Source organism: Gymnoscopelus microlampas (genome assembly GCF_963454915.1).
Source record: "Gymnoscopelus microlampas genome assembly, chromosome: 16".
Taxonomy (NCBI): Eukaryota; Metazoa; Chordata; class Actinopteri; order Myctophiformes; family Myctophidae; genus Gymnoscopelus; species Gymnoscopelus microlampas.
The window spans coordinates 13,985,997-14,013,646 of NC_139953.1; the positions used below are offsets into that span (position 1 = coordinate 13,985,997).

The window sequence follows — 27,650 nt, forward strand, 5'->3', positions numbered from 1 at the left end:
CCATTAAAACCTGGAACGCATCTGTATCACATTTTGATTTGAGCTAAAAAGCATTATTTTACACGTTGGCTATTCAAAAATAGCAGATACTGTATACAAGCTCATAGCGTGGCACCGCGTGCCGCACTATGAGATCTGCTATTTTTGAAAAATTGTGAAAATGTGTGCAAATCCTTGAATATGCATTGTTTTCAACCAAACATTTTGACCTCAAATCTTTGCTTCTGGGGGTCCCTGGAACAAAATATGTTAGATGGGGGTCCGCGGCCAAATACATACAGTATCATTTTGGGGCTCCTTGACAGGAAAAAAGTTTGAGCACCACTGATATAGAAACATATGTTTTTCAGAATACCGTTGGGATTTAGAAGACATTTGTAGAATCGGCTTCAGGTCTTAATGGGTTAAAAAATATCCACCAGTTTAAGACGTGAAGTGCATTTTCTGCAGACACTGTTACCTGCACTCTCTATTCCCGTCTGTACACGCGCAGAAATACACAGTCTCTCACACCCAGAATGAACGCACTCAAATACTAACACGCACTCTCTCTCACATACACAAACACGTGCACAGACTGTACAGAAATCCGATGGAAGTGTGATTACTCCGACCCGCGCGGTATTATGTATTGAGTATTCAGAGGAGGTCCTGGTCTGGACCAGTGCCATTTAGCCAGCGCTGAGTGTCCACTAACGCCTAGTTATGTAGGAGCAAATTGATTTGCGAGTTAAAGTGGTGTCAAAGTGAGTGGAAGTTACGCCACGGACGGCCCGAACTTCCCCTAGCACGTGTCAGAGACCATCTAATGTGATGGGATTAATTGCCTTCGAGTCAAATGTCGACGCGTTATGTTGTTCATTGCCCACGAAATCAGCGGTAATGCATTATCTATGGAGCCAGGAGTAAACGGGGGGCCGATGCTGGCAGGAAAGAGCAGTCGATAGCGGATGCTTCCCTCTGATGAGACGGCGTAATTAAAACTGGGAGGGAACCGGGCTTTTGCAGAACTGCGGCAGCGGAGTCTAAACCAGAGTCAGTCGGATCCCATAACACTTAAACCCTATATACTTTGTTCATTGGGGACTCTAAATTAGGTCTGCTTGTATTTCGCTCTACACCCAAATCGCTAATAGCCAAACTACAAGTTCACAACACGATGCAACGGGACATGTTGTGAGCTTTTAGATCTGCCGTTTTCGTAGAATATTCACCCCAGAATTTTCGACGGTAGGGTTCAAGTGGTTTACCCTAATTTATGTTGCTGGCTGAAAATGAAATGAAATTTATTTATGTGAGCAAAGCTCCAGAAACGTTTCTCCTGGATAATAGCATGTAGGCCGTCTTATAAATGCTAATGACGGGTCCCCAACATTAGCAGGAATGGGCCACTTTCTCTCACTCAGAACTCCTTATTCCGCAGGGCGAGCAACAGGATTCATATGTCGAGGACATGCTGTATGAAGTCTTCTGTGACTCAGACGTGGTAATGGCCTGAATCACAATCAGGCCTCTTTGTGGAGTAGAGTAGACCACGAGGTGCACTTTCTGAGCTTGATGGACTTTAAAGAAAAAACTCCTGAGTGGCGTGGTACAGTACAGTACGTCTTGATAACAAGCCTCAACGTGCGCTATGCTATTATTATCGTATAAAGGTTTTAGTGAATGCCGTATCTTGCCGCTGCGCCGAATTATACTGCTGCTGATTATTATCATCATGGTGATTGTGCGAAGGTAGCCGTCGTACCCGCTGTCCTCTCTCTCTCTCAAAGTGGCACGATACAAATGGCGTTTCGGTTCGTAAGCAGCTGACTGCAGGGCTGTGGATGAAATGCTGTGTCTCAGTGATTTCGGCTGAGATTACACGCTCGCAGGGGACAAAGCGGCCATGTGTCCGTGGAGTACGCTGGAAAGATTTATGATGTCAAACTTTCAGGAATATTCATTTTTTTTGTAAAGCTTTTCTCTAACTACTTAAACCCTACTGTATATATACGTCATTGACCAGTGTCCTCGAGGAGGGTGTACTTGGCCCCCTCCTTTTTTCGCTCTACAACAAAAATCGAGGCCGACAATATTCGATCTACAAGCTCACATCAGCTATTTTTTGCCTATTATGACGCTAGTGTTCATGTGGTTAAAAAATAAATAAATAACTAATTTGTAAAGCGAGATTAAAGGGATAGTTCACCCACAAAAAATTACGTATTTTCTATCGATTACTCACCCCATGGAGACTTTTAGTTTTTGTCGCATTCCTAAGCCAATAATTTGATGACGAGCAGGGGTTCAGGTAGGAGACACAAAGGAGACTCTTTGTGTCTCCTACCTGAACCCCTGCTTATGGAGTTACATTTGTGTCTTTTGTCATAAAAGATACAGTAAAGAGAGTGATCTAGAGAGACATACAGAGAGGGATAACACAAAGAGAGCTACAGAGAGAGACACTCAAACACACAAAGAGACCAAGACTACAGTACTAGACTACAATAGTTTGTTTATTTTCTATGTATAATACAAAGCCTTGTTTCCGCCTTAATATGCCCCTTGTTTTGATGTTATTCACGTTTTTGCTTTGTCCTATGTGTCCTATTGAATACATCCAACAGGATAAAGTGAACGTTAATATTGTGGCCCTGGACAGAGTAGGATGGTTCACCTATATTGCTTCAAGTGGCACACGATGGTTTAAAAAGCAGTGTGATTTCTCTACCAAAGAGTGAAGCACTTTTAGAAATAATTATCTCTGCCAAGCCGAGATGTCAGCGCAAACTGGCATACGATATGCCCGTATATGGACTGGACATCTGGAGGTACTTCTGTGGCCCCACAGTCCAGTGGTTTGCGAGATTAGACAGACAGACAGACAGACAGACAGACAGACGCACACACATACGCACACGCACAGTACACGCACACGCACACACACACACACACACACACACACACACACACACACACACACACACACACACACACACGCACACCGACACACACACACAATCTTCAACTTCTCATTTTCTGATAGTGTGGGAAATGTGGAAATCCTAATAACTGTTGGGCAGATGAGAGTCTCTGATCTGTTTATTTTTTTTGTGCAAAAGAAAAATAACAAAGTGACTTTCAGTTTCCATCTCTCCTAACTGGCAATGGTTGTGAAATCCGTTCTCTCTGGCCTGCTGGGTTCTACATATGTACGTCACCTTGTTTCTATGATCAGGTTATGGTCTCAGTCTCGGTTTGCCGTCCTTGAATTTGATGACATAATCCGCTAATTTGTATTTCTTGCATACAGAGAGAGAGAGAGAGAGAGAGAGAGAGAGAGTAACATAGTAAGATACAGACAAAGAATGAGACAAGGAAAGATGGCGGGGAGGGGGGGGGAGAGGAAGAGAGGATAAAAAAATAAAAAAATTATGAAATCCAAAGATTAGTCCACACTCCACACACACAGCGTGACCCCAATGCTGACCTTTCTGCTCAGCCTGGCGTGACTTTCACAAAGTTACATGGTAAACATGCTGTGTCTTCTGGGGGAGATGTGACATTTATCTCCGGCTACACTTGAGACAGAAGGGGGGTTGGGGGGAGAGTGGGGAGCGGTTGACTCTATTAAATTGTTTTGAGGTCAGTAGGTAGGTACTGGTAGTGTTATCGTTTTGTTGTCTATCTGTCGGGCTACTCGGCGTCACCTTTGAAAGTGATTGGTTCAAATGAGCCCGTAAACGAAGACTTTTGCCAATGCACCAAAACATATAGATCACGTAAAAAGGGTACAGGTGTAAGGCGAGCTTGAGGAGGGGGATATTCACATTCTTTAAGATGCTCTGGCATTTCTGCCGGGCAAACCAGTACGTGCTATTGTTCCCAAATTGCAGTGTGACAGTAGAGAGGGCAACATTAATCGTGGAAACAGTTTTAAATTTCCTTTATTACTTCCATTTCACTCCACTCCCTGTTTTTTCACCTACTGTGCCTGTAATTACTAAGTAGTATTTATCAGAGTGCTTCTGAAAAAAATATATGTGATGATCATCTAATGAAAAAACTCAGAGGAGCAATCAGAGCGAGGATAAAATAACTGGCAGATCGCTTTGACTTAATCCATAAAGTTTATGCATCGAAGACAGAACGTTTCGGAACATCCAAATGCAAGGCTTATCTATCTTGGCTCCATCTTTCGTCATGAAATAATTCAGCAGACTCTTTGTTTGATTAGAATTTTGAATGCAAAGACTTCCACTTGGTTCACCTGTCCAACTTCAACTTGTTCAAGGACAGTGCAGCTGAAGTGAAATGAAGTGTTTCACCAAGCTGAAGTACTGTAGTAGAAGTACTGTAAGCTCTACTTCACCTCCCCTGGCTGTGGCTTCTTGTGGTGGTAGGATACAATACCGTTAACCCATTTAGACCGGGAAAGAATCGATGTCATTTTTACATTTCTTTGGCTATTCAAAAATAGCAGACCTACTGTACAATCTCATAGCGCTATGAGATTGTAGATCTGCAAAACTCAATTTTAAATCATGAAGATTTGTGCAAATCTTTTAAATATATATATTTTTAAAGTGAACATTTGTAACTCAAATCTTTGCTTTTGGGGATTCTACAAATGTCTTCTAAATCCTTTTTAGTTTTTTGAAAAACTTATGTTTCTATATCAGTGGTTCTCAAACTTTTCCATGTCAAGGACCCCCAAAATGATATGAATTTTGCCGTGGACCCCCATCTCAAAATGTTTTGTAATAGGGACCCCCCAGAAGCAAAGATTTGAGTCAAAAATGTTCCCTTTAAAAATACATATATTCAAATATTTGCACAAATTTTCACGATTTTCCCCCAAAATAGCAGATATACAAGCTCATAGCGCGGCACTCGGTGCCGCGCTATGAGCTTGTATATCTGCTATATTTTTGAATAGCCCAAAGAAATTTAAAAAATGACACGGATGCGTTCGTTCCCGGTCTTAATGGGCTAAGCTGCTCTCAGGTAGAAACACTGTCTCCTTGATACTGGAAATGCTGGGGCGGAGGAGAAGATGCCTGACAGCTGGTCTGGAGACAGCTGGAGTATTTGCAGTTCATGGTCTCACTGCTTGAGGTTAAATGCACTGTCTGAGAGGGCTTGGAACAGAAATCATATCCACCGCCGCTGGCCAACGGAGGCCTTGTGTGTGATTTGTATGGGGCAGCTACACCAGGTGTTAATGCATGGAAGTGTGAAAGCAAAGCATTGGTTTACGTTAAAGTATGCTCCGTCAAGCTTCCCCAGGTAAATTGTTGAAATAAACATGTTTTTTTTTGGCCAGATGCTCCATTTTATGTTATACTGCCCATATATGCATCTATAGTGCACGCAAATAATTGATTTCATTCAATTAACTTCCTTATCACTTCCCCTGTCCCAAAGTCTTGTTTACCCATAGTGTGCTTATTTAAAAAAAATAACCCCAGGTTATGCAGAGCTTTCGCTCTTGCACTATTTATTTTAAATTGTTTTTTAATAAAACAGCAAATGAACGCTAATTGAAAGTGAAAATGGAGAAAATGTTGCACTCACACTAAAAATTTCCAATCAAATCCCCGCCGTGCATACAGTATGTTATCAGTGCTAGCCAGGACTTCCTCATCACCATCGCATTGTTATTGGGATTGCTGTTTTATGGCATTGTCTTGTGTAAAGTGTTTTTTGTGTGTGCGCGTGTGCGTGTGTGCGCGTGTGCGTGTGTGTAAGTGTGTGTGCGCGCATGCATGTGCGTTTTGTTCCTGTATCTGCATGAATTGTATGCATACAATGCCAGTGTCCTCCATTGCAGAGGGGAGATATGAGTTTGTCAACCCAGAGCCAAGTGTGACACAGTGTTCAGCGACGCTGAGGCATAACGCTGGCTAAATCTGTGATTGGGCCCAGCATACTTTCATATGGAGTCTGGCATGCTGCTGTTATGCATGATTTATACTTAGTTGCGTGCCAGTGTCACGCAGACCACAAGCTCACAACGTGTTGCGAGCTTGTAGATCAGCTATTTCCGGTGCGTGACACGGCGTGCAAGCGAGTATAAATCAGACATTAAGCTTGATTTATACGTGGTTGCGTGTGGGTTTTTGCACAGCAAAAATAGCTGTTGTATGTATAACTCAGGCTTTGCACCAACTAAAGTCCATATTGACATCGTTCCTCTGTGGCACCTTGACAAATAAGCCAATCCACATCTTACTGTCGGTCATAATCCTTCCCTGGGCTGTTAAAAAATGTGCTTTTCAGCCGTCCTGGTTGGTGTTCTCAAAAGCCTTTAATCCCAATCCTAAAAGTAGTTTTTAAGAGTCCGAGAAAATGAGTTTGTACCTAAAAAAAACGCAAAAGGCTTCTGAGACATACTAACATCCAAGAATTCTTTGATAAGAGAAGACCTGGCATGGCTTTGTAAATTATATAAACTACTAGACCATACCCGTCCGGGGGATATGAGCACCCAAAGTGCGTCATGGTCCGCTTGTTTCACGGATGTGGCAACACCGGCGCTTGTTGCACGCACATGATTTGGCAACCCGGGAGCCAGCAAACACAAAAAACGCTAATAAACAGCTGACAAACGGGCTTCGCTGTTCCGTGCACATGGTAATGGTCAATGGCTGTGTCGGATCAATTGCTCCAGCCACTGAGGAGAACCATGCAGGCAGAAGAGATTTTGGGGACAAACAAACTGACAGGGACAGACAGAGCTTTGTAGAATTATAGGATCATACTAATTACATATACGCAATATAGTATGCAGTGGTGGAAAGTAACTAAGTGCATTTACTTAAGTACTGTACAATTTTTAGGTATTTGTGCTTTAATTGAGTATTTCCAATTTCCAATACTTTTACTTCTACTCCACTACATCTCAGATCCAAATATTGTACTTTTACTCCACTACATTTATTTTAAAACTTTAGTTACGAGGTACTTTGTAGATTTTGATCATTATTACAAAACATACATTAACCACTTCAGCCCTATATACAGTACATTTCGGCCATTTGAAAATAGCCGATCTACAAGTTCAAAATGCGTCGCGATGCGACGCATTGTGGGCTTGTAGATAGGCTATTTTCAAAAGATTTGTATACATTTGAAAAAACTTGAAATTGGACATTCTGCATAATGAGTACTTTTACTTTTGCTACTTTATGTACATTTTGATGCCAATACTTTTGTACTTTTATTCAAGTACATTTTGAATTCCGTACATTTACTTGTAACGGATTATTTCTACATTGCAGTATTGATACTTTTACTTAAGTAAATCAATTGTTACTTTCTCCACCACTGCATAACGTAATATATTATGTAGTAAAATGTATATTTAAGTATTTATACTGTGTCTTGATTACAGTTCTCCCTGTGTATACTTGATGATATACTGTTGATAGTGAAGGGTTGGCGTTTCTGTTGTAGGTTATTTATAGTCATATTTCCAAGTCATATTTATAGTCATGTTCCAAAGAAATGCTGTATGAACAAGGATTCTGACACCTTGAGAGCTGCCTGCAGACCCACTTTGGCAGAGAGCCTCTAGCAACCATCCTCTATACTCAAAGTAAGAAATGCTCTCTCCGTGCCACAGGAAATAAAAGAAAGAAGAGGGGAAAAAAAGTTCTCCTAAACTTTTCTTGGAGTACTATTACTGCTAAGCAGGTTTTTTTGGGGGGGGACTTTCCATTAGAAAGGCTATTAACCACTTAAGCTGATTATAGAAGCTTGCAATGCCTCGCAGCTTGTAGATCTTAAATAAAGCTTGGAAATCTTGACAAATTTTGATATTTTTCTTTATACAAATTATAAAATATATACATATGTGTGTGTGTGTGTGTGTGTGTGTGTGTGTGTGTGTGTGTGTGTGTGTGTGTGTGTGTGTGTGTGTGTGTGTGTGTGTGTGTGTGTGTGTGTGTGTTTCACACAGACTCTCGTGTACACTACACATTCATACAGACACACACACTCAAGAATATATACACACATGTGTATTGCGCGCACACACACAATAGTTGCAGTGCAGACAAACACAAATACCCCACAGTATATTCAATACGCATACAGTAAGTACAACACTCTGGAATACATCCGTTCCCCCGCTCCCATCTATCAGTAGCTATCTGTCACACGCACACGCACACGCACACACACACACACACACATACATAAAATGATCACCTTTAATGACATGCCCAAAATAGGGACGCGAGGGTATGTGGTTAAAGCCAAGAGTGAAATTCGCATTATTGTGAAGACTTTTTGCTTAAAAGGCTGTCAGTTGTCTATACGGGCCTCCTGCGTTGTACCCCGGTCCCACTGTATCATTTCACTGTCTGTACTGAGTTGTCTTTTCTTCTCTTTTTTCACCGTGGAGTCACATGCAGCTTTCAGTCAACATTTTTATGGGTCTCCTCCTATGTGCTCTTTTTGGACAAACTTTCACCAGCAGCGCTAGCAGATGAAGGGCAGGGTAGGACGCAGAGCTTATCTGCTACCCAGAAGAGTGTGCTCTTGTTAAGGCCCTGTTTTGAGGGGGTATATCCACTTGTCAACTACTGTCCTCCTGCCTAATGAGGTGGAGACTGTGAGCGGAGGGATTTAGGGGACCAGACCCCTAGTCACACACACACACACACACACACACACACACACACACACACACACACACACACACACACACACACACACACACACAGTACTGTACACACACAACGACAGTATATTTTTTCACAGACTCGATAACTCACTTGCACGCGCACGCGCGTGCACACACACACACGCACGCACGCACGCACGCACGCACGCACGCACGCACGCACGCACGCACGCACGCACGCACGCACGCACGCACGCACGCACGCACGCACGCACGCACGCACACACACACACACACACACACACACACACACACACACACACACACACACACACACACACACACACACACACACACACACACACACACACACACACACACACACACACACACACACACACACACACACACACACAAGCATAGCTTACAAATGACATTCTTCCATTTGGTGTCAGTCAGTCTGCAGAAGCTCCTGGCAACTTCTGTTTGTTTATATTCTGTAGTTCTGTTTGCACTGACTCTGATTTTCTATGCCAGCGATGTTTTGTTTGTTTGTATGTACGTGTGTGTGTGTGTGTGTGTGTGTGTGTGTGTGTGTGTGTGTGTGTGTGTGTGTGTGTGTGTGTGTGTGTGTGTGTGTGTGTGTGTGTGTGTGTGTGTGTGTGTGTGTGTGTGTTTCAGAAGTAAGTCATCCAGCCTTTGGCCCTGAAGGCACTTAAACTATTCCGTTCTCTTGACTGTTCCGAGGTCTTATCCTGCATGTTCCTGCACAGTACAGGACAATCCTGTGTTCATTTAACTCTTAACGTGTAAGAATTGTACAAATTGTTAATATTAATTAATTCAACTTAATTAAAAAAAACGCTTTTAGAGTTAAATTAACACACCACACCCCCCCCCCCCCCCCCCTCACCACCAAGCTCAGCACAATGTACAATGTAGTTATTGGAATAGAGCATCCTCATCCAATTTGCACAGGCTATGTTATAGTGCTGCTCTCTCTCTCTCTCTCTCTCTCTCTCTCTCTCTCTCTCTCTCTCTCTCTCTCTCTCCTCTTGCTGTCAGACTCTCTGAAATCAGGACAGCCATTAACTCGAGGGTTCTCAAGGTTTTCTGGTGTCTGAGCAACAGACAATTCACCTTGAATAGGCACCCAGCCTGTTGAGGTGCCTTCGGAATTGAATGTGGCGGTTGATTGTTAGACATACAGTATATGTCTGCCACGATGATCATTTAGAGAAATCATGCCTTGACAGCAACTTGAGTGATGGTGTGGATTATACAGTGCATATATATATGGACTCCAATAATAACTGCGGTCATATCCTTGGCGTTCATTTTTTGAGGTTGAGTTCTTCAACAGGAAGGCGGAAGGTAGCGCTCCAGCAGTAATGGAACGCTACCTTGTCAGGCTGGATGATGTCACTCGTAGACTTACAGACCAAAGGTCAATATCATTGAGTATATTATAAATATTCAGAATTCTGAAATTTCACAAATTGTTTTAATATAGCACGTTTTCTACAAACTTCTACAAGCTTAATTAGATAATGTACCCAATGTAGCACCATATTTTGTTCATAGGAGTAAGCAAGCCAGAGAGGTGATAATGATGGTTTATTATTGTCCCTTAAATGGCTTATATAGTTTCAATATCGCGTTATATTAGGCCTGTCCCCGACTAAGGATTTGTATTGTCGAATCTGATTGGCGACTAATTGCCAATAGTCGACTAGCAGTCGACTAATGCAACACCCCCCAATTATTATTTTTTGCATGATTCGATTGAGTCAAATCATGCAAAAAATATGTAATGCAATAGAGGAACATTCCATTGGGCTGTAGGGGTGCTTAATGTTTGATTTAACATATACTTGCTTGGTTTCTCCCAATAAATCATGATGTATATCCTATTTTTGCAAACTATGTGTTAATTAATATAACAAACTAGGCCAATCTCTCAGTCGAATAATGATAATAAAAAATTCGACTTAGAGATTGGCAGTCGACACAGACACCCCTCGACTGATTAGTCAACTATTCGAATAATCGAGGTCAGGCCTACGTTATATATTTATGTATTTATATATATATATATATATATATATATATGTGTATAGCCCAGTCTATACAGAGTAGCCTACTAATTAAGGCTTTAAATTCAGCCTCTATAGCTTTTGATAGGCGGCCTATCGAATTGAGACTCTATGATGAACAGCGCAGCAAGTGGTTAATCCTACGCTAGAGAGCCTCAAGAGGCTGAAGTCCTTTCATTACCTAGACGGCTGGGATTGAACCGAAGATGGTGGAAAGGCTATGGTTGATGCACCTCCTCTTCTCATGTTGTTGTGTGTACAAGGTTACGCTTAGGTTTTAAGTAGGAGTTCTGAATCAACTTAAGACTATACTCAAGATGAGAATGGATTTACCACTTGAACCCCAGCATCCATATTCTGGGGGTAACAGTAACCAAAAATAGCTGATTTTCAAGCTCACAACGTGTCCCAACGCAACATATGATTTTGTTGAGCGGGTGTTTTTTGGTGAAGACATTTGGTGTAAACTGAAAAGAGCGGTCCAAGTATAGAGCCAAGCCAACTCGGGTCCAATTTAAGTGGTTAAAGTCAGTCCTTATATACTGTAGTTTCTAATAATAATTAAATAGAGGTTGTCACTCCCTCGTACAGGTACAAGCAGCGAAATGTTGGTTTGACATGGTCCACAAGACTGTGCAACACTAGCAATACAATATACACATTACACAACACAACAATAAGAATAGTACTGGGTTCTAATAAGAAAAAAATAAGAAAAATAAGGTTAAGAATAGATAAAAACTCACACTGACCCTCTTTAAAACCCTCTTAGCAGCAACAGGGAATGTGCAATATACAGAACTGGGGGGGGACTATAAAAAAGTAGATATTATGCATATTTACATCAATTACACTTTCCTATATGTGCATTTGCTCAAGTAAAGACAAAAGTGATATACATCAAGTATACTACTTATCTATGTACAATGTGTACAACCTAACCATGTGAGATAAAAACAAGTATAGTTATTTCAGATAAATACAGCTTACTAATGCTGCGTTTAATATATAAAATAACATGACAATCATGTATTTGAAAATGACAGAACAGTCTTGGACAGTCTGGAATGGTTATTACTAGTATGTACTTATGGATGCTTAACCTAAAAAAAAGAGACAACCACGTCACATGGAGATGCATTGCAAGCTTGTAGATCTGCTACATGTATATATAACACATCTCCGAAATGTTTATTTTTTAAATTATTATTATTATTATTCTCTTATTTTTTAATTCATTTTCACCTACCTGTATAATGACATGCCCAAAACTGGCACGACTGGGTTAAAGTAACAATTTTAGATTTTTGAATTCTAAATGTAAATCTAGGCACTGGTTGTGCAAAGAGAACATACAGTACAGATTATACTAGTTGACAACTTTAAGGAAGGTTATTCCGAACAGCATTGTTCAAAATTAAAATTTAACACCCATTTGGCATTTTGCGTTCTTGGTATCACAGTTATTAGCGTTATTTCAAAAAGTTATTAACATTCATGTGGAAACAAGACTTTTTAATAATAGTAATCTAGAATTTTGACATTCGAGTCCCAGTACCCTACATCAAACAAAAATACAAATGATGGGCCATTACGCTGATGGAGAGGTTTTTTTCCTTCTTTGATCAGTTTGACTGTGAAAATAAATGGAGAAATTACACATTAACTGAAAAGAGCTTGTACTCAATTTTGTTTGCACACAGGAAGGTGATTATTCATGTTGTCTTTGAAAGCTCAGGAACCTGACTCAAATGCATTCTGTAAGTGAGCCACAAATTCAGTTCTGTGCTTGTGTGGTTGTTGAGATGAAATAAGATCCCAAAGAAGTGGACCCGATTTAAAATAGAACTTATTAAAGGAAATACACACGTACAATATACCATATATGATACCAAGGTATCATTGTCAAATATCACCATTTCAGCTTTGACAGACCCGATTTTTGCTATATTTTATTTTAATTCTATATTTTTCTATACCTTTTTCAGAAAAAAAGTACAGATTCACAAAAGAAGGGGGGAAAGAATCCAGAATGTATGTATTCCCAAAAATGTGAATAGCTTGATAAATAGAGGGGCTAATTTGAGAGTGGCAGTTTGATATTAAATGTTTGAATTTCATTTCATTTACTTGATTGATTGATTGATTGATTGAGGCAATTTCACCCAAGAATTCAAGAATAATGTTCAAGGACAGACTAGGCTAGTGCATAGACACTACAGTACACTAGACACTACACAAGGTCATTCTTTAAGGCAGGTCAGGGTTAATTAAATCCATTAATGACCTGTAGTGGTCTCTTTACCTGCTGGGATCTACTGTAAGGATTAATAACAACAACTGATCACGTCTCTTAGTGAAAATATTAATTATAACATGTGTTCACTATGCAAATCCAAAACTGAGAGGCCTTCCCAAGTGTTGTTGTTTGTCCCTTGCCTGTCTACATTATTTTTAATTTGTTTGCATTTATTTATTTATTGTTGTCATAGTTACTGACACAAAGAGATATAGACAGATCATTAATTTCCTGCACCTTTCTCCATCTTAATAAGATTGAATAGTTTCTCATGGGCACAGCTAATTTGCATATATCATTGATGTAGCCTGTTATGTTTTTTTTTTGGTGAGAATGGAAGTGAATAATCTCATTTTTTCTCGTTTTTATTAGATCTCAAGCTTTTGACTTTGTCTTGTGCTGTAAAGGCCTGGGCTTTTTCAACTAGTTTGTTAGTCAGGCAGACCTTTTCAGTGTGTACAGAGTCCTTCTGAAAGCTTTTATTATTTATTTGATTTTGTTTTTTTTAGTTTTGGGGCTACAGTAGGGTGTGGGTTGGGGGTGATTACGATGGTAGTTTTCTTACAAAGAACACTTTTTTGGGGCATTTTTAATGACCTCTGCTCAGCTTTTACGGCTGCCTGTTCCCCTTTTGAAATGGGTTTTCTCAAATGTCCCCCCACTGATCAATAGCCTTTTGTACAAGAAAACCCATTTTCACGAGCCTTGTTGAGTCGTCTACCACAGTCTGCCTCTCTGCCGGTGTGTGGAATAAATGTACTCTGAGATACAGACCTCTGTATGCCCTAAATTCAGCATTCGTCTTGTCTGATGCGAGGAGGCTACAGTACGATTAATTATATTAACTCAGGGGTAATGCTAATAAGGGTTATTTATTTGGGTAATTTCCGCTTGGTTTCTGCTGGCAGATAACTGTCTAATTTATGGCTGTTGTTGATAGTAAAATCGAATAGTTTGATAAATGCTCTAGTGTTCACGTTTGTTTCTTGGGAATTTAATCACAGCAATAAAAACATGAAATTAAAAGGTAATCATAAGGTAAAGGAGTAATTTAATGATTGTGACTTATTTAAAAGGAAAGGGGTTCATCTACTTACATTACTTTGAAAAAATGTGTATGTATTAAACTTCATCCTGAACAAAAACAAAAATCTTAATTTGTTTTCTTTAATTTTACATAGCTAAGCAGAGTTAAGCACTTAAGCAAAACTACATTGTTATTATTTAAGAAATGATACGTAATTATATGTATTATGTTTAAAAAATAAAACATGGCACAATGAAAGAACATTCTGTAATCATATTATATCTCTCTAATTATTTTAAATGAATGTAATAACTTATATGATATTAGTCTAATATTATTTAGGACATGTGAGTTTGTCAAGTCATTTTCATTATATAAATTATATATATATATATATATATATATATATATATATATATATATATATATATATATATATATATATATATATATATATATATATACTATACTATACTCCTTGCAATGCTGGACTGAAATAAAATAAAAATAAGTACAGGCAAGACACACAAACATCTTTTTAAAAACCTCTTAGCAGCAATGGGGAATGTAGAATTAGGCGGATGGTATAAAAATGCAGAGGTATAAGCCTATATACAGTTATGTACATCACACAGAACACAGTATGGTACACTTATCTATGTACTATACGTTAGTGCAAAATAATGAATATTTGCAGATGTCAGTCGGGCAGAAACCTATTTTCTCCATATTAAACTTTTTGTGTTTTTTCATAAATTAATGCCCGAATTGATCATACTACAGCGTCACACAAAAGTATCCAAAATAGCAGATCTGCAAGCTCGAAATGCGGCGCGAAGCGATGCGTTTTGAGCTTGTAGATCTGCTATTTTAGCTATTTTTTAATTTGAATCCTGAAAAGTAACAGTTATGGACATATGAGGTTTCCACTCGACAGAGACGATATATGAACTCGTACTGTACGTGTATGTCGACCCACATTGATTTTTTTAAAGTGTAGCACATTACTCCCATTAAAAAAACTCTTTGTATTATAAAGTCGAATCAACAGGGGGGAGAATCATTATTTGGCCGTGTATTAAATTATTGATTGCCCACCATTTTTATTTCATGATAATTAGGTAGAAAAGCTTCCCTATGGCTCATAGGAAGTCTAACAAAGAACAAGAGGCAAAATGTCAAATTGAACACGCAATGCAATTTCAACACCACACGCTGTTGTACTGTTAGACGGTCCATGCAACTTAGAACTCTACACAAACCCTGTAATTATAACACATAATCTCAAGATGCTGTGGTTTAGAACATTTTGCCTCGCAGCCCAAAACACATTTATTGTCAGAAAAAGCGAAGGGGAAAGGTGCAAATACAGAAAACAACCGTTCAAAATTAATTTGTCACGCACCCACACTCTCACACACTTGCATACAGATATAGTTCACACAGTAATATAAATAGTTCGCATCTCCTTCTCTCCCTGGAATCACATTCCTCTCTCCCTGATGTACGTGCTCTAAAAATGGCTCTGGGCTTGCCAGAAAAATAAAGGGAAGTCTTCTTTCTTAAGCTTAATTTATATACTCCATCTGGTGCGTTTGTTGTTTGCCAAAAAAAGAACAGATCAACAAGCAAACAAAGCGCTGCATTGACGCACGTAGTCAGCTTTCAGATCTGTTCTTTTTTGGTGAGCAACATCGTCGTACTTTGGAGTATATATGTTAAGCTTACTACTGTAACTCCAATTAGGAGAAAGTGATATTTTTTGTTTGTTTTTTTGTTAAAAAGTTAAAGCAGTATTTTCTAATAGTATGCAATTCTATAGAGTATTTGTTCAATAATAAGAGTCTCCCCTTCTCTCCAGCTCTTCAATAAACAGAAAATACGTTTTCAGATGGGTTGCAATATTTCAGCCATCAGGAGAGAGTACCCATTTATCAGCTTCATTTTTATAGTGTTCCATTTCCAATTTTGTCTGATTTTTTTTTTGTGTCATCACTTCCAATTTAACTTGTTTTAAATCTGTATCCTGTATGAGTTCTCTATCCTGATTGGATAAAATTGGTATCCCGACCCAAAAAAGCATTTTCTGTTTAATATAGAGCTTGAGAGATACTCCTGTTACTGAACAAACACTCTATCCACAAGTTTCCTAGGGCATTGTGGGCATCACTTCCTGTCGATTTGATCAGGTATCAGGGATCAAATAAACAGGAAGTGATGCCCACAATGCCCTAGGAAACTTGTGGATAGCAATGAGTAGTATCAGAATATAGAGCTATTTAACACTTATTTTAACCAAGGAAAATCACTTACCCTACCTTTTAAGAAAGAAGACTTCCAGTAGGAAGTTTATTTTTATGGCAAGGCCAGAAGGATTTTAGACTTTAAGCTAGCATGTAATGTGCAGTAGCACTGATTCTTGCTCATGCATGATGGTTTGTGACGACGGGGACATCTGTAAAGGTGCACTTGTTGTGATGCATTCAGAATGTGTCAACAAGGTACACACCGTAAAATGCTCTGTCGATGTGCGTCAAGATCCTATGAATACTCCACAACACTGGCCTACTAGGGTGAGACATGCACAGTATACTGTATATGACTTATATGCGCGTGTGTGTGTGTGTGTGTGTGTGTGTGTGTGCGCGCGCGTGCGTGTGAAACTTAACAGTGTATATATACACACATACAGTATATATATATATATATATATATATATATAATTTTATAGAGACTTTTTTGCAATAATAATAATGCAAAAACAGAAATATTTGTTTGCATTTGCTTCCCCCCCCATATATTTTCATAATAAAAAAGTGCCATATATCGTATCGATATCGTGAGCCCAATATCGTGTATCGTATCGTGAAATTCGGCACACCCCTAGCATATACTACTGTATACTGTATATACATTATATATAAACATTTATATCACTTGATATTAATATGTTTTCCATTTTCTATTTTAGATTCCCATTTCCTTTTTACCTGATTGCATTTTTCCCCTGTATATATGTATATGTACAGTATATGCACATACACTCTCCGTGGCCTGTATTGAATTGTATTCCACATGTACGGTAGTACCGCTGTGTTGTACATGAGCAGGTTTAAGGACACAGGAATGTTAGTTATCCGCGATTTTCCGCTTCTGCTGGTGTCTGGATAAATCTTTATGTGTCTTAAAGCGAAAACTTAACAAATAAGGAATCTTGTATTGTACGTACACATGCACATACTTAACACACAGCCGCACACACAGAAACATTTTCTTTTTGATTTTAATTGTATTCATTTGTTATACACAAAGTCTTTATTATGATCAAAGATTTACCGTCATACTGTGGTTAATGATTCTTATTTATTGTATTTAAATTCTGAATTCGTTTTTAATAATATTTAATAAACATTAAGATCTGATTTATGTAAGTAGTATCTCCCATACCTACCTAATTTAAAGCTCAATACAGTATGTATTTATTTGCCTGTATATGTTTGCCTACAATTTAAGGAATTTGTAACAACATAACACAAGAATACAATAATATTTAGAGGATATTTTGGTACAAAATGGAGCAAATTGGTTGTGGTCAAAGATGGTTTTAGTGCCCGTTCTTACATTTCATGTCAGAGTACCGTCATCGAGTTTCCTTTGTGTCATTCTTAATAGAAAGAATCTATGCATGAACCTGGACCTTATCAATTCGAACCTCATATTTTGATTTCATGATTTTTCCCACCATGGTGTAAAACTAAAATGGCGGTTTTAACACACGTAAGAATGAATGTAGAATACAAAACCCCAAAATGGCTCCAAGTTCAGTAACCAAAGGCCCTCTCGATAGCCCCCCAGACCAATCAGAGTTCTGCATCTGTGCCTCACGGCACAGATGCAGAACAAGCTTTGATTGGCTACTGGAAACGGGGTCTAAGCACACCATTGGCTTACAGCGTCCAGAGCTGTTTGACGGCTGTGTGGGGTTACTAGGGCGAGCAGCAGAGTTGGTACCTCGTCCCACCCGCTGAGCATTTCAGGATTTCAGCCAATCACGCAAACCCAGCATGAGGTGTTATTGTTGTAAACTGCTCAGGGCTTGTAGTAAACAACTCATGTACTGTGTTTTGAGCGCAGTGTGCAGTCCTTGATACAGTCCCTCCGTTATGGAGTATGCCAACACCTGTGAGAATCGCATCCAGATATACCCCCTGCAAAACAAATCATGGCGCTATTTTATCCCCCTTGGTGTGTCTGTGTGTCTGTGTCCGTGTGTGTCCGTGTGTCCGTGTGTGTGTGTGAGTGTGTGGGTGTGTGTGTGTGTGTGTGTGTGTGTGTGTGTGGTTTTTTTTTCTGCTGCAAAAACGTGACGGTCCTCAACCCCTTTTCCTTTAGAAGTATTGAGACGTTTTGGTGTTTCAGAAGCGCTGTGGTCCTATTGAAATTGGCTGTGCCTCCCTCACCACGCTCCAGCCCGGGGAGTGGAGAATGGGGACGCCACGTTCAGTTTCATGGTCCCTCGTAGTGATGAGTTTTTCTAGGGTGCACACTGATCCGCCCCCAAGATGGCATAATTAGCTTTATCCATCAGCCATTCAGGTGTGTCCACATGGCTCCGAGGGAGGCGGCCATTGTTTGCTGACAACCGGAGTTCTCTTTCTCTCCCTCCGGTCTCGCTTCCCCCCTTTCTCCTCAATTCACAGTCTCAGGGGTAAATGGATGGTATGCGATGCGGCAGATTGGAGGTGAGAGCCATATCGGTTGCCGGAGACTCGCCTAATGCAAACTCCAAACTACTATGTATTCACCATTCACAGTCAGCGCCCACACAGTAATCAGATAGCTAGCCAACTGACAACTAGCAATGGAGCGGAATGCAGGCGACTGGGGAGGGATGGAGGGCAAATCTAATGGCCATGGCCATTGTGTTTGTGTTGCTTGCATGTCCATAGACTCTCTGTCTGTCTGTCTGTCTCTCTCTCTCTCTCTGTCTCTCTCTCTCTCTCTCTCTCTCTCTCTCGATGTATTTATTGTGAGACACTTTTCAGTAATAGCCGAGTTGTTTTTGTTTTCTTTGCCCCTGACATATGATAGCTCTGAAAAGCATGTGTTGCTTGGAGGTGCGGGGGAAAAAAATGAAGCTTTTTCTAAAAGCGGCTCTTAGTACTGTATAATTTCATCTGCTCTATTAATTCAGCACTGAGCTCCCTGTGCCAGTCAGTGCGGGAGAATGAAAGGAGCTAAATGAAAGCCAAATGGAGGGCCGAGTGTCATCTCAGGTTAATTAAATCCCTGCTTTGAATCTGTCTCTGAACACATCACTTTCAGGATGATTATGGGAAAAAACAACAACCCTACGCTACATGTATGTCTGTGTGGCTGCCAGGGGTTGATCAGTCTAGTCTGATCAGTGGCCCCACATTAAATTACTAACCAGATATGTGGGGACACACATTTTTTAAGCCCTATTTTATACTTTTTCATATGACAGTGTCATGCAAAAGTAGTGAAAATAGCCTAGTCTTTGAAATATGTATGTATATATATATATATATATATATATATATAATTTTAGGTTCACCTATAATGACATGCCCAAAATAGGGATGCCAGGTTGGATGGAAGTTAAAATTATAACCAATATTATTTAACCAAAGAAAACGAAAGCTAAATTAATTAGATTGATTGGAACATTAGTCGAAAGTATTTTCTGAAAGTAACGGTTTTGGACTTCCCGGTTTTACACCCGACAGTGAAGCCGCCTCACTTGCTATGCCGTACGTTTGAGGCAGAGAATGAATCTGCAGCCACACTGCTCGGTACCCCATGTCTGTTTTAAGCGACTGACTGGTGAAGCCGATGTCAGCATGCAGGCTCAGCGTTCCACACTAAAGCTCCCAAGGTCGTGCCGTACCACTGATATAGCAGGGACGATTGTTTCTGCCCGAATCTGCAGGTCCCAACTCCTCCCAGGATGTGGTGGTGTGTGTGCCTCGCTACAAACGCAATTTTCGGTTCTATTCTTTCTAGGGCCTCTTTTATTTCTTATGCAGCCAGCCAGCGGCGGTGAAATGTAAGCTCTTGTTGTACTGTATGTGTATGATTCTGCGTTACTGGTATCTGGGAATGATTGAAGACACTGTTAGTAATGAATTAGAAAGTGTAAGAGAGTGGCTCATAGATAACACGCTTTCAATACATCTGGGTAAAAGCGAGACAATCCTGTTTGGAACTAAGTAGAGAAGCTGTCAAGAACAAATACGTTGGAAGTCTCCTATAATGGAGCTGAAATTGAATCTGAGACAAAAAGTGTCTCATTTTTAGGAGTAATATTGGAACAGGCATTCTCCTGTGAATCCATTGCTGCTAAAATATTATCTAAGTGTGCCAGCAAACTCAAGTTCCTGTTTTGCAAGAACAGGGCTTTTTGATGTTTCTGTTAAGAAACTTCTCGTGTCATCATTGATACAGTGTCATTTTGATAACAGTATGTGTGTTCTGCTTGGTACAGTGGTTTGACGGGTAAACTTAGGAACAAACTGCAGGTGATGCAACACAATAGCTTTGGTATTTGTTAAATGTACCCTCTCAAACACAATTAGGAAGTGATGAATTCAGAAAGGTATAGGACTACTGCCAGTTCAGCAGAGTAGGACAACAGAAGCTGCGTCATACGTATGTACAATTACATAAATGGGTACGTTCCTCAATACTTGTTCTCAGATAACAATTGTCCATACTCAGCATAACTATCATACCAGAGCCAGTCTGTGTTCATGTAAAGTGTCTCAAGTGAATAATTATGTAGCCAGCCTTTTTTACACTGCTTTTTTACACTGCCATGTTGTGGAACAGCCTTCTGCTACACATGTTGTTTTTAGATATGAGAGGGGCGTAAGCTTATAGAAGTAAGGTTTGGACTTTGTTATGGATCAGGATAATAGTTTTATAACGAAATCTGCAATGACATTGTAACTTTAGCTGAGTATGAGTTTTGAGTTATTTTATTTTCTTAATTTGCAGTGAAGTGTTTTGGGATTTCAGGATTGTGTTGTTTAGTTTTTTTTTATGGTGTGTGTGTGTGTGTGTGTGTGTGTGTGTGTGTGTGTGTGTGTGTGTGTGTGTGTGTGTGTGTGTGTGTGTGTGTGTGTGTGTGTATGTTTATCCTTTATCCGTTTTGTGGCCCAAGTACAACATTTACTCAAGTTTAAGGAAAGCAATAATACAGAAGAAGCTGTGACATACTGTGAATTATATCACACCTATCGTTGTTGTTGGCATGACCCAAAGTGGCGTGTATCATTGTGTGTACTTCATAGTGTTCCAAAGGCAAGTTCCTTTTCCATTAAAATTAATAATACATCCTCTATAGGCGTATGGTTACTTTCTGTATCCTACATGCAGCACTTGCTGTTGTTTTCATGTCCTGTAGCTTGCTATTACCATCTTGCTACTGGTGCTCGGTTTTAGTGGCAAATTTCTCAATAGGCAATTAACGGAACTGTACTGTTCACAGTACTGCTCCGAGGGCTTTAGAACGGAGTGGTCGGCCTCCTGCTGGTTCCCACTCTTAGCGTCCCCTCATGGTGCCTCATTAAGGCACAGAGAGAAACAAGCGCCTACGACCCAGCGTTACCGTAGGGCTGAGGGCTCGGTCCAACAACGTACTGCGGCATCATATTAAAGAAAGCAGTGTGGGCACTGTGGCCTTCAACAGAAACACTGCTTTGATCGCTCCAAGCATTATTTTCTCAGATTCTGTCTTGTTCCGGTCTCTCTTACTATACATGTATATACTGTGTATATATATATATACTTTCCGTCTCCTTTTCAGCGAGGAAAAGACAAAGGGAACCACTGTACTTCTCTAAGAGAAAGAGACAGAGTGATGTGGGTTTTGGGATTTGGGGAGCAGCCGTTGTTTTTTTGTTTTCCTACTGAGTGACGTTTGAAGGTCAACTTGTACCCTGGCCAGGACAGCAGCAAGAAAACCAAACAAACGCTGTTGAATTATGAATAACGCATTGACGCAGTCTCTGTTTTCAGCCCACATCGGTTATTAATCTTGGGGCGGTTTCCTTGGTTGAATTTTCTGGTGCTGAAGTGTAAATTTGCACAAGTCCAATGCAATAGGCTGGAGAATTTACAAGTTCTAGAGAATATTCCTCAGCACAGCACTGAACATAATGTGGTCATTTTTAGCCTATTGAATGGAGGTGGGCGCGCGCGCGCGCGCGCGCGCGCGCGCGCGCACGCACGCACGCACGCACACACACACACACACACACACACACACACACACACACACACACACACACACACACACACACACACACACACACACACACACACACACACACACACACACACACACACACACACACACACACACACACACACACACACACACACACACACACACACACACACACACACACACACACACCTATTTTGGTTGTTGATGCTCAACTGTTTGACAGATGTTCATTAATGTTTCCTCTGACATGCAACGAATAATATCGTTTTGATAAAAAGCAATGTTGTGTTCTTTGTAAATTTGCACATTTTTCTGCCATTTTGTTTTTTCCATGTTGTTCCTTGTCACATTGCTACTGTGCGTACTGTACAGAAGAACGGAAGGATGAGAGTGTGCGAGAGAGAGAGAGAGAGAGAGAGAGAGAGTGAGAGAGAGAATAGAATTCTACATTCTAAAACAAAATATGGCTTTGTCTTTCTTTCTTTCTTTTTTTGTTTGTTGTTGTTTTCTTCCTCTACAGAGATGTTGAAGGAGCTCAACCTGCAGCGCAGAGCGAAAGACTTTACAGACCTGAAAATTATTGTTGAAGGAAAAGAGTTTGAAGTGCACCAAAATGTTCTAGCTTCCTGCAGCTTGTATTTCAAGGACCTGGTGAAAAGGTTTGCCTTCTCAACTCTTCTCCTCCCACCAGCTGTTGATCCAATCTGTTCTTTTTGTAGGGCGCATTTGTGTCGCTTCTCTTTCTTCTCTTTTCTTATTCCTTTGTTTTTTTTCCCCCCTTTAATTTATTTTATTTTCATTTATTTTCTTTCCCTCCTCCCCCTTCTCTCTCTTGCAGGTATGTGAAGACCTTTTGGTTCCTAGCAAAGGTGCCAGCAGCCATTCCTTCCTTCCTTCCTTCCACCTGATCCCGCCTCAAATTGAATGTATATCGCAAAACACGCTATACGAAAACATGAAACAAAAAGGTCAACTTCCTCGTCTTTATTTTTCCTCCCCATGTAGAGCGAATTAACCAGCATTTCCATTTTTTTTTATGAACAGCGCACACACACACGTTCCATGACTGGGGATTGTTTTTATTTATTTATTTATTTTAGTTTTTTTTTTAACTTACAAAAAAAATCCACATTCTGCACTTTGGGAGGTGATTTGACAAAAGCCATGATGCCTCTTCTGTTCTCCTCAAGCTACTATCCTTTATTTTGGTGGAAAATTAAAACCTTTCATATGCTAATAAGTAGAGTTAGTGAAATGAAAAAGATGCCGGAAGATTCAGGGATGTAGAGAAGAGATAAAGTAAATGCACTTCTAAGCTAGCTTTAATGAACCCCAGCTTAGCCTTAGTAGCAACCTTCACTAATGTCTTCATCTGATCTGCAACCCAAGCATTTCCCCCTAATAGACTGCTCTGACATGTTTTCTCTTCTTGGGCTTCTTGGTGTGTGTGTGTGTGTGTGTGTGTGTGTGTGTGTGTGTGTGTGTGTGTGTGTGTGTGTGTGTGTGTGTGTGTGTGTGTGTGTGTGTGTGTGTGTGTGTGTGTGTGTGTGTGTGTGTGTGTGTCTGTGTGTGTCTGTGTGTGTCTGTCTGTCTGTCTGTCTGTATGTGCATGCATATGTGATTGTGTGTGTGTGTGTGTGTACACTATACAGCTTTGTGTGTGTGTGGCAGCTGTGCAAAGTTTTACATAAGGGTCACTCCGATATGTGTGGGCACGCACATCTGTGACTTCATATATCCTTAGCTGCTGGGAAGAAGGAATAATATTAATCCCTAACGCCTTCGTCCCTGTTTCAGAGCCTCGCAGGTGTATTCAGATCGATTGATCTAGGTCCTAGATCAGCGTGCTTCTAGATTCTATAGATTCTAGGAGCACGCTGACAGACAGAGAGAGAGGCAGACAGAAAGACAGAATCGCTAGCGGTAGCTGTAAGGCCTCTGAGAATTGTGGCACTTTGCCTCACAGCAACGTGGCCTCCATGGCGCGCTCATCAGAGAGATAAGATAAGATAAAGATAAAACCTTTATTGATCCCCGGAGGGAAATTCAGGAAGTGCCACGCTGCTTATCTGCTATGAACTGTAGGAGAGGCAGCCGGACGGCACTCTTCGCCGATGCACTTGATCCTACTCAGTGGGGATGACGACCAAGAGAGGTGAGATACCAGAGAGAGAGAGCGAAGGAAAGTACAGGCATGCCCTATCAGCAAGCCACAGAGCCATGTCTAAACTGCAGTCTGAAATGCAAAGGGTCCTTCAGGTACTTAATGTAATAGGCACGGTCAGCTAACAGTAAACTAGGCCTGACCTCAATTATTCGAATAGTCGACTAATAAGTCGAGGAGTGTCTGAGTCGACTGCCAATCTCTTAGTCGAATTATGAAGAAAAAAATTTTGACTGAGAGTTTGGCCTAGTTTGTTATTTTAATTAACTAATAGTTTGCCAAGGATATATATCATTATTTATTGGGAGAAACCAAGCAAGTATATGTTAAATCAAACATTAAGCACCCCTACAGCCCAAATGGAATGTTCCTCTATTGCATAACATCTTTTTTGCATGATTTGACTGAGAGATTGGCATTTTTTTTTTTTTTTTTAAACATGTTTTGGGGTGACTCTAGAAATCCTTAGTCAGGGTCAGGCCTACAGTACAGTCAACGTACACATTTTGTCACATAAACTTCTTCAGCGTAATACCAGAACTGAGGTGTCTCTTATAGAGTCCATTAAATAGAGTACCTGAAGGACCCTTTGCGTGAGTACTGCCAATTCCTTTGACTTGTAAAATAATCTTTCTAGACCGTGCACCCGTTAAGAAAATATTCCTATAGGTTGGAGTCGTGCTAGTGTTGATGATAAGACGCACTCATCTCCATGGCATACTGCACGACTACACACATGCGGCCATGCACGCTCAAACGCACGCACGCTCGCACATTCGGACCATTAGAACGAGCAAGAGAAATGGAATCGTTCCATGACCTTGACAGTACCACAGTAGCATCCTGGGAGACTTTTGTCACTGTGGAGAGAGATGGAGACGCCATGCTGGTCAAGCTGTCCACGGGACTGTTTCGTCTCTGCGTCTTATCTGAGCTGCAGCTGCAGGTGCATTATGCATAAAGATAAGGCAGCATACTGCAGGAAGACACATGGCCCTCAGAGGAATGGGCTGAATTTCATCAAGCTCATCTCCATGCCCGCTGCTGCCTACATTCATAGATTTTACTTGTTTAATTTGAAAGCTTAATAGAGCAAATTCCAATTAACTGGTTAATTCATTGTAATGCTACTTGACATTATTGTCAGAACATGGCCATTTCTTCCGAAGATTAGGCCCGAAATAGACATTTTCTCATCGAAGATCACACTTCCGAGAATATCGAATGAATTTGTCACACTGATTGTTAATTGTAATGTATAAGGCATCAACATTTTGACATAGTGAAGTCTTCATCATCTGTCTTTGCGTGGTGCAAACATGACACCCTTTGCAATAACTGCCGGCGTGTTTTTACGAGGCACGCGGCACCTCGGCTTCTCTTAAGCAAACACCACACTCGAGCCAAACTCAAACAGGGAGAGGACGGCTCTGAAAGGTCAACGTGGGAGGGAGAGGGGGAACAATCAAGGGAGAGAGAGAACAAAAGGCAAGATCTAGGCAAAGCACAGAACAAGAGGCTGAGAGAAGAGTGGTTTGATTCTGGCTTGAGACGTGTGTTGCATGTCCTTCTCCCTTCTTGCCCTCAGTACGTATCTCTCTACTATCCGATCTAGAGTAGCCAATTCTTTTTTTTACGCCTTTTTGTTCCCAATTTAGTCGCTATGCCAATTAACACTCCCTACACATTTCTGTGTTGCCGCTGTTGTCGTACTCTACTGGCTCACTTGCCAGTGACGACCCCCCACCGGGAGTACTCTGTCCTATACCTTCTGTACCATATATACCATTCTCCACTGACAAGCACGACTCCGGCCCTTAGGAGTACATGCAACGATAAAGATCACCCTCCCCAGTCCCCACCCAGCCTCCCTCCCCCCGAACACTGGCTAAATGTGTTCGTATAGACACTCGGACACCAAACCGGATGCACGGTGGTGGATTCAAACCCCTGGTCTCCCCGCGGTGGTAAACAGGTACTTTACCCCCTGCGCCAACCGACCGCCCTTACTATCCAATCTAAATAAAGCTGCTGTAAAACAGACTAAAAATAGGTACCTAAATACGGCGAGGCAGGGAGAGACACCACAGAGGCCATTTTGGATCGTGCTTTCTCAGGCGTCGTGCCCAGCCAGGCGGGGACGGTTCACTGCCCGGGTCAGCTCAGATCAGAGGGAGCCAGGGACCTGTCTGTCACTGAGTTATGGCCTCGCAGTGCTGCTCAGGTCAGCCTTCAGTTCATGTGGAATTATGCTGATGCCACACATGACCTCCTGCGCCCCCCCCCGCCCCGTCCAGGTCTTTACGAGGTCGAATGAAAGGGAGAAAGAGACACGTCCCGCACCCTGAAACCCAGAGTGTACTAAATGGACCCCGTGAGGAGCAACATTAGTGTCCATCTGTAGACTTTAAAGATAACATTGAACACTCTGAATTTTGCCGTGTGTCCTCCTCGGGTGTTCTCGCTGTCTCCAGCCCTCGTGGGCTCTGCAGGACGTCCACTCTGCTGCCCACACCGCATGTCAACTCCTCATAAAACATGAGTCGCTGAACGCACACAGTGTGTTTGAAAAGCAATGCACATATGCCTGCGTGTGTGTGTGTGTGTGTGTGTGTGTGTGTGTGTGTGTGTGTGTGTGTGTGTGTGTGTGTGTGTGTGTGTGTGTGTGTGTGTGTGTGTGTGTGTGTGTGTGTGTGTGTGTGTGTGTGTGTGTGTGTGTGTGTGTGTGTGTCTGCATGCCAAAGTGTGTGTGTGTGTGTGTGTGTATTAAAATGACATGGGGGCCATAATTCTTGTGTGTTATCCAGGCAGGCTGCCATCAGTCAGGGAGAAAGTACAGATGTAATATTATAGGGTGAGAGAGTGCAGCTCTCATCTTATTTTCCCCGGACCATGCGCGCGCGTACACACACACACACACACACACACACACACACACACACACACACACACACACACACACACACACACACACACACACACACACACACACACACACTAAATGACTCGGTTAAAATTAAAGGTTTAATTAGCACTTAAGCCCAACTGGCCATGCATTTAATGGAAACGTAATGACATAAATGCATGTTTGCATTTACATCAAGCGAATCTTCAATTGGAAGTTATATGTTTTAACATGGTAATAAATATAAATATTCCGCATTTTAATATTCATCAAATGTTGACACGGCATTGA

At 41.0% G+C, this 27,650-nt stretch overlaps 1 protein-coding gene across 2 annotated transcripts in view; it reads left to right on the plus strand.

Moving 5' to 3' along the window:
• Nucleotides 1-27,650, plus strand: part of klhl29 (kelch like family member 29) — a 327,639-nt gene that overhangs the window by 189,779 nt on the left and 110,210 nt on the right. For both annotated transcript variants that reach the window (XM_084083023.1, XM_084083024.1), the window contains one exon: nt 22,811-22,949. In XM_084083023.1, the coding sequence (XP_083939149.1) occupies nt 22,811-22,949 (139 nt within the window). The remainder of the gene's footprint in view (nt 1-22,810; nt 22,950-27,650) is intronic.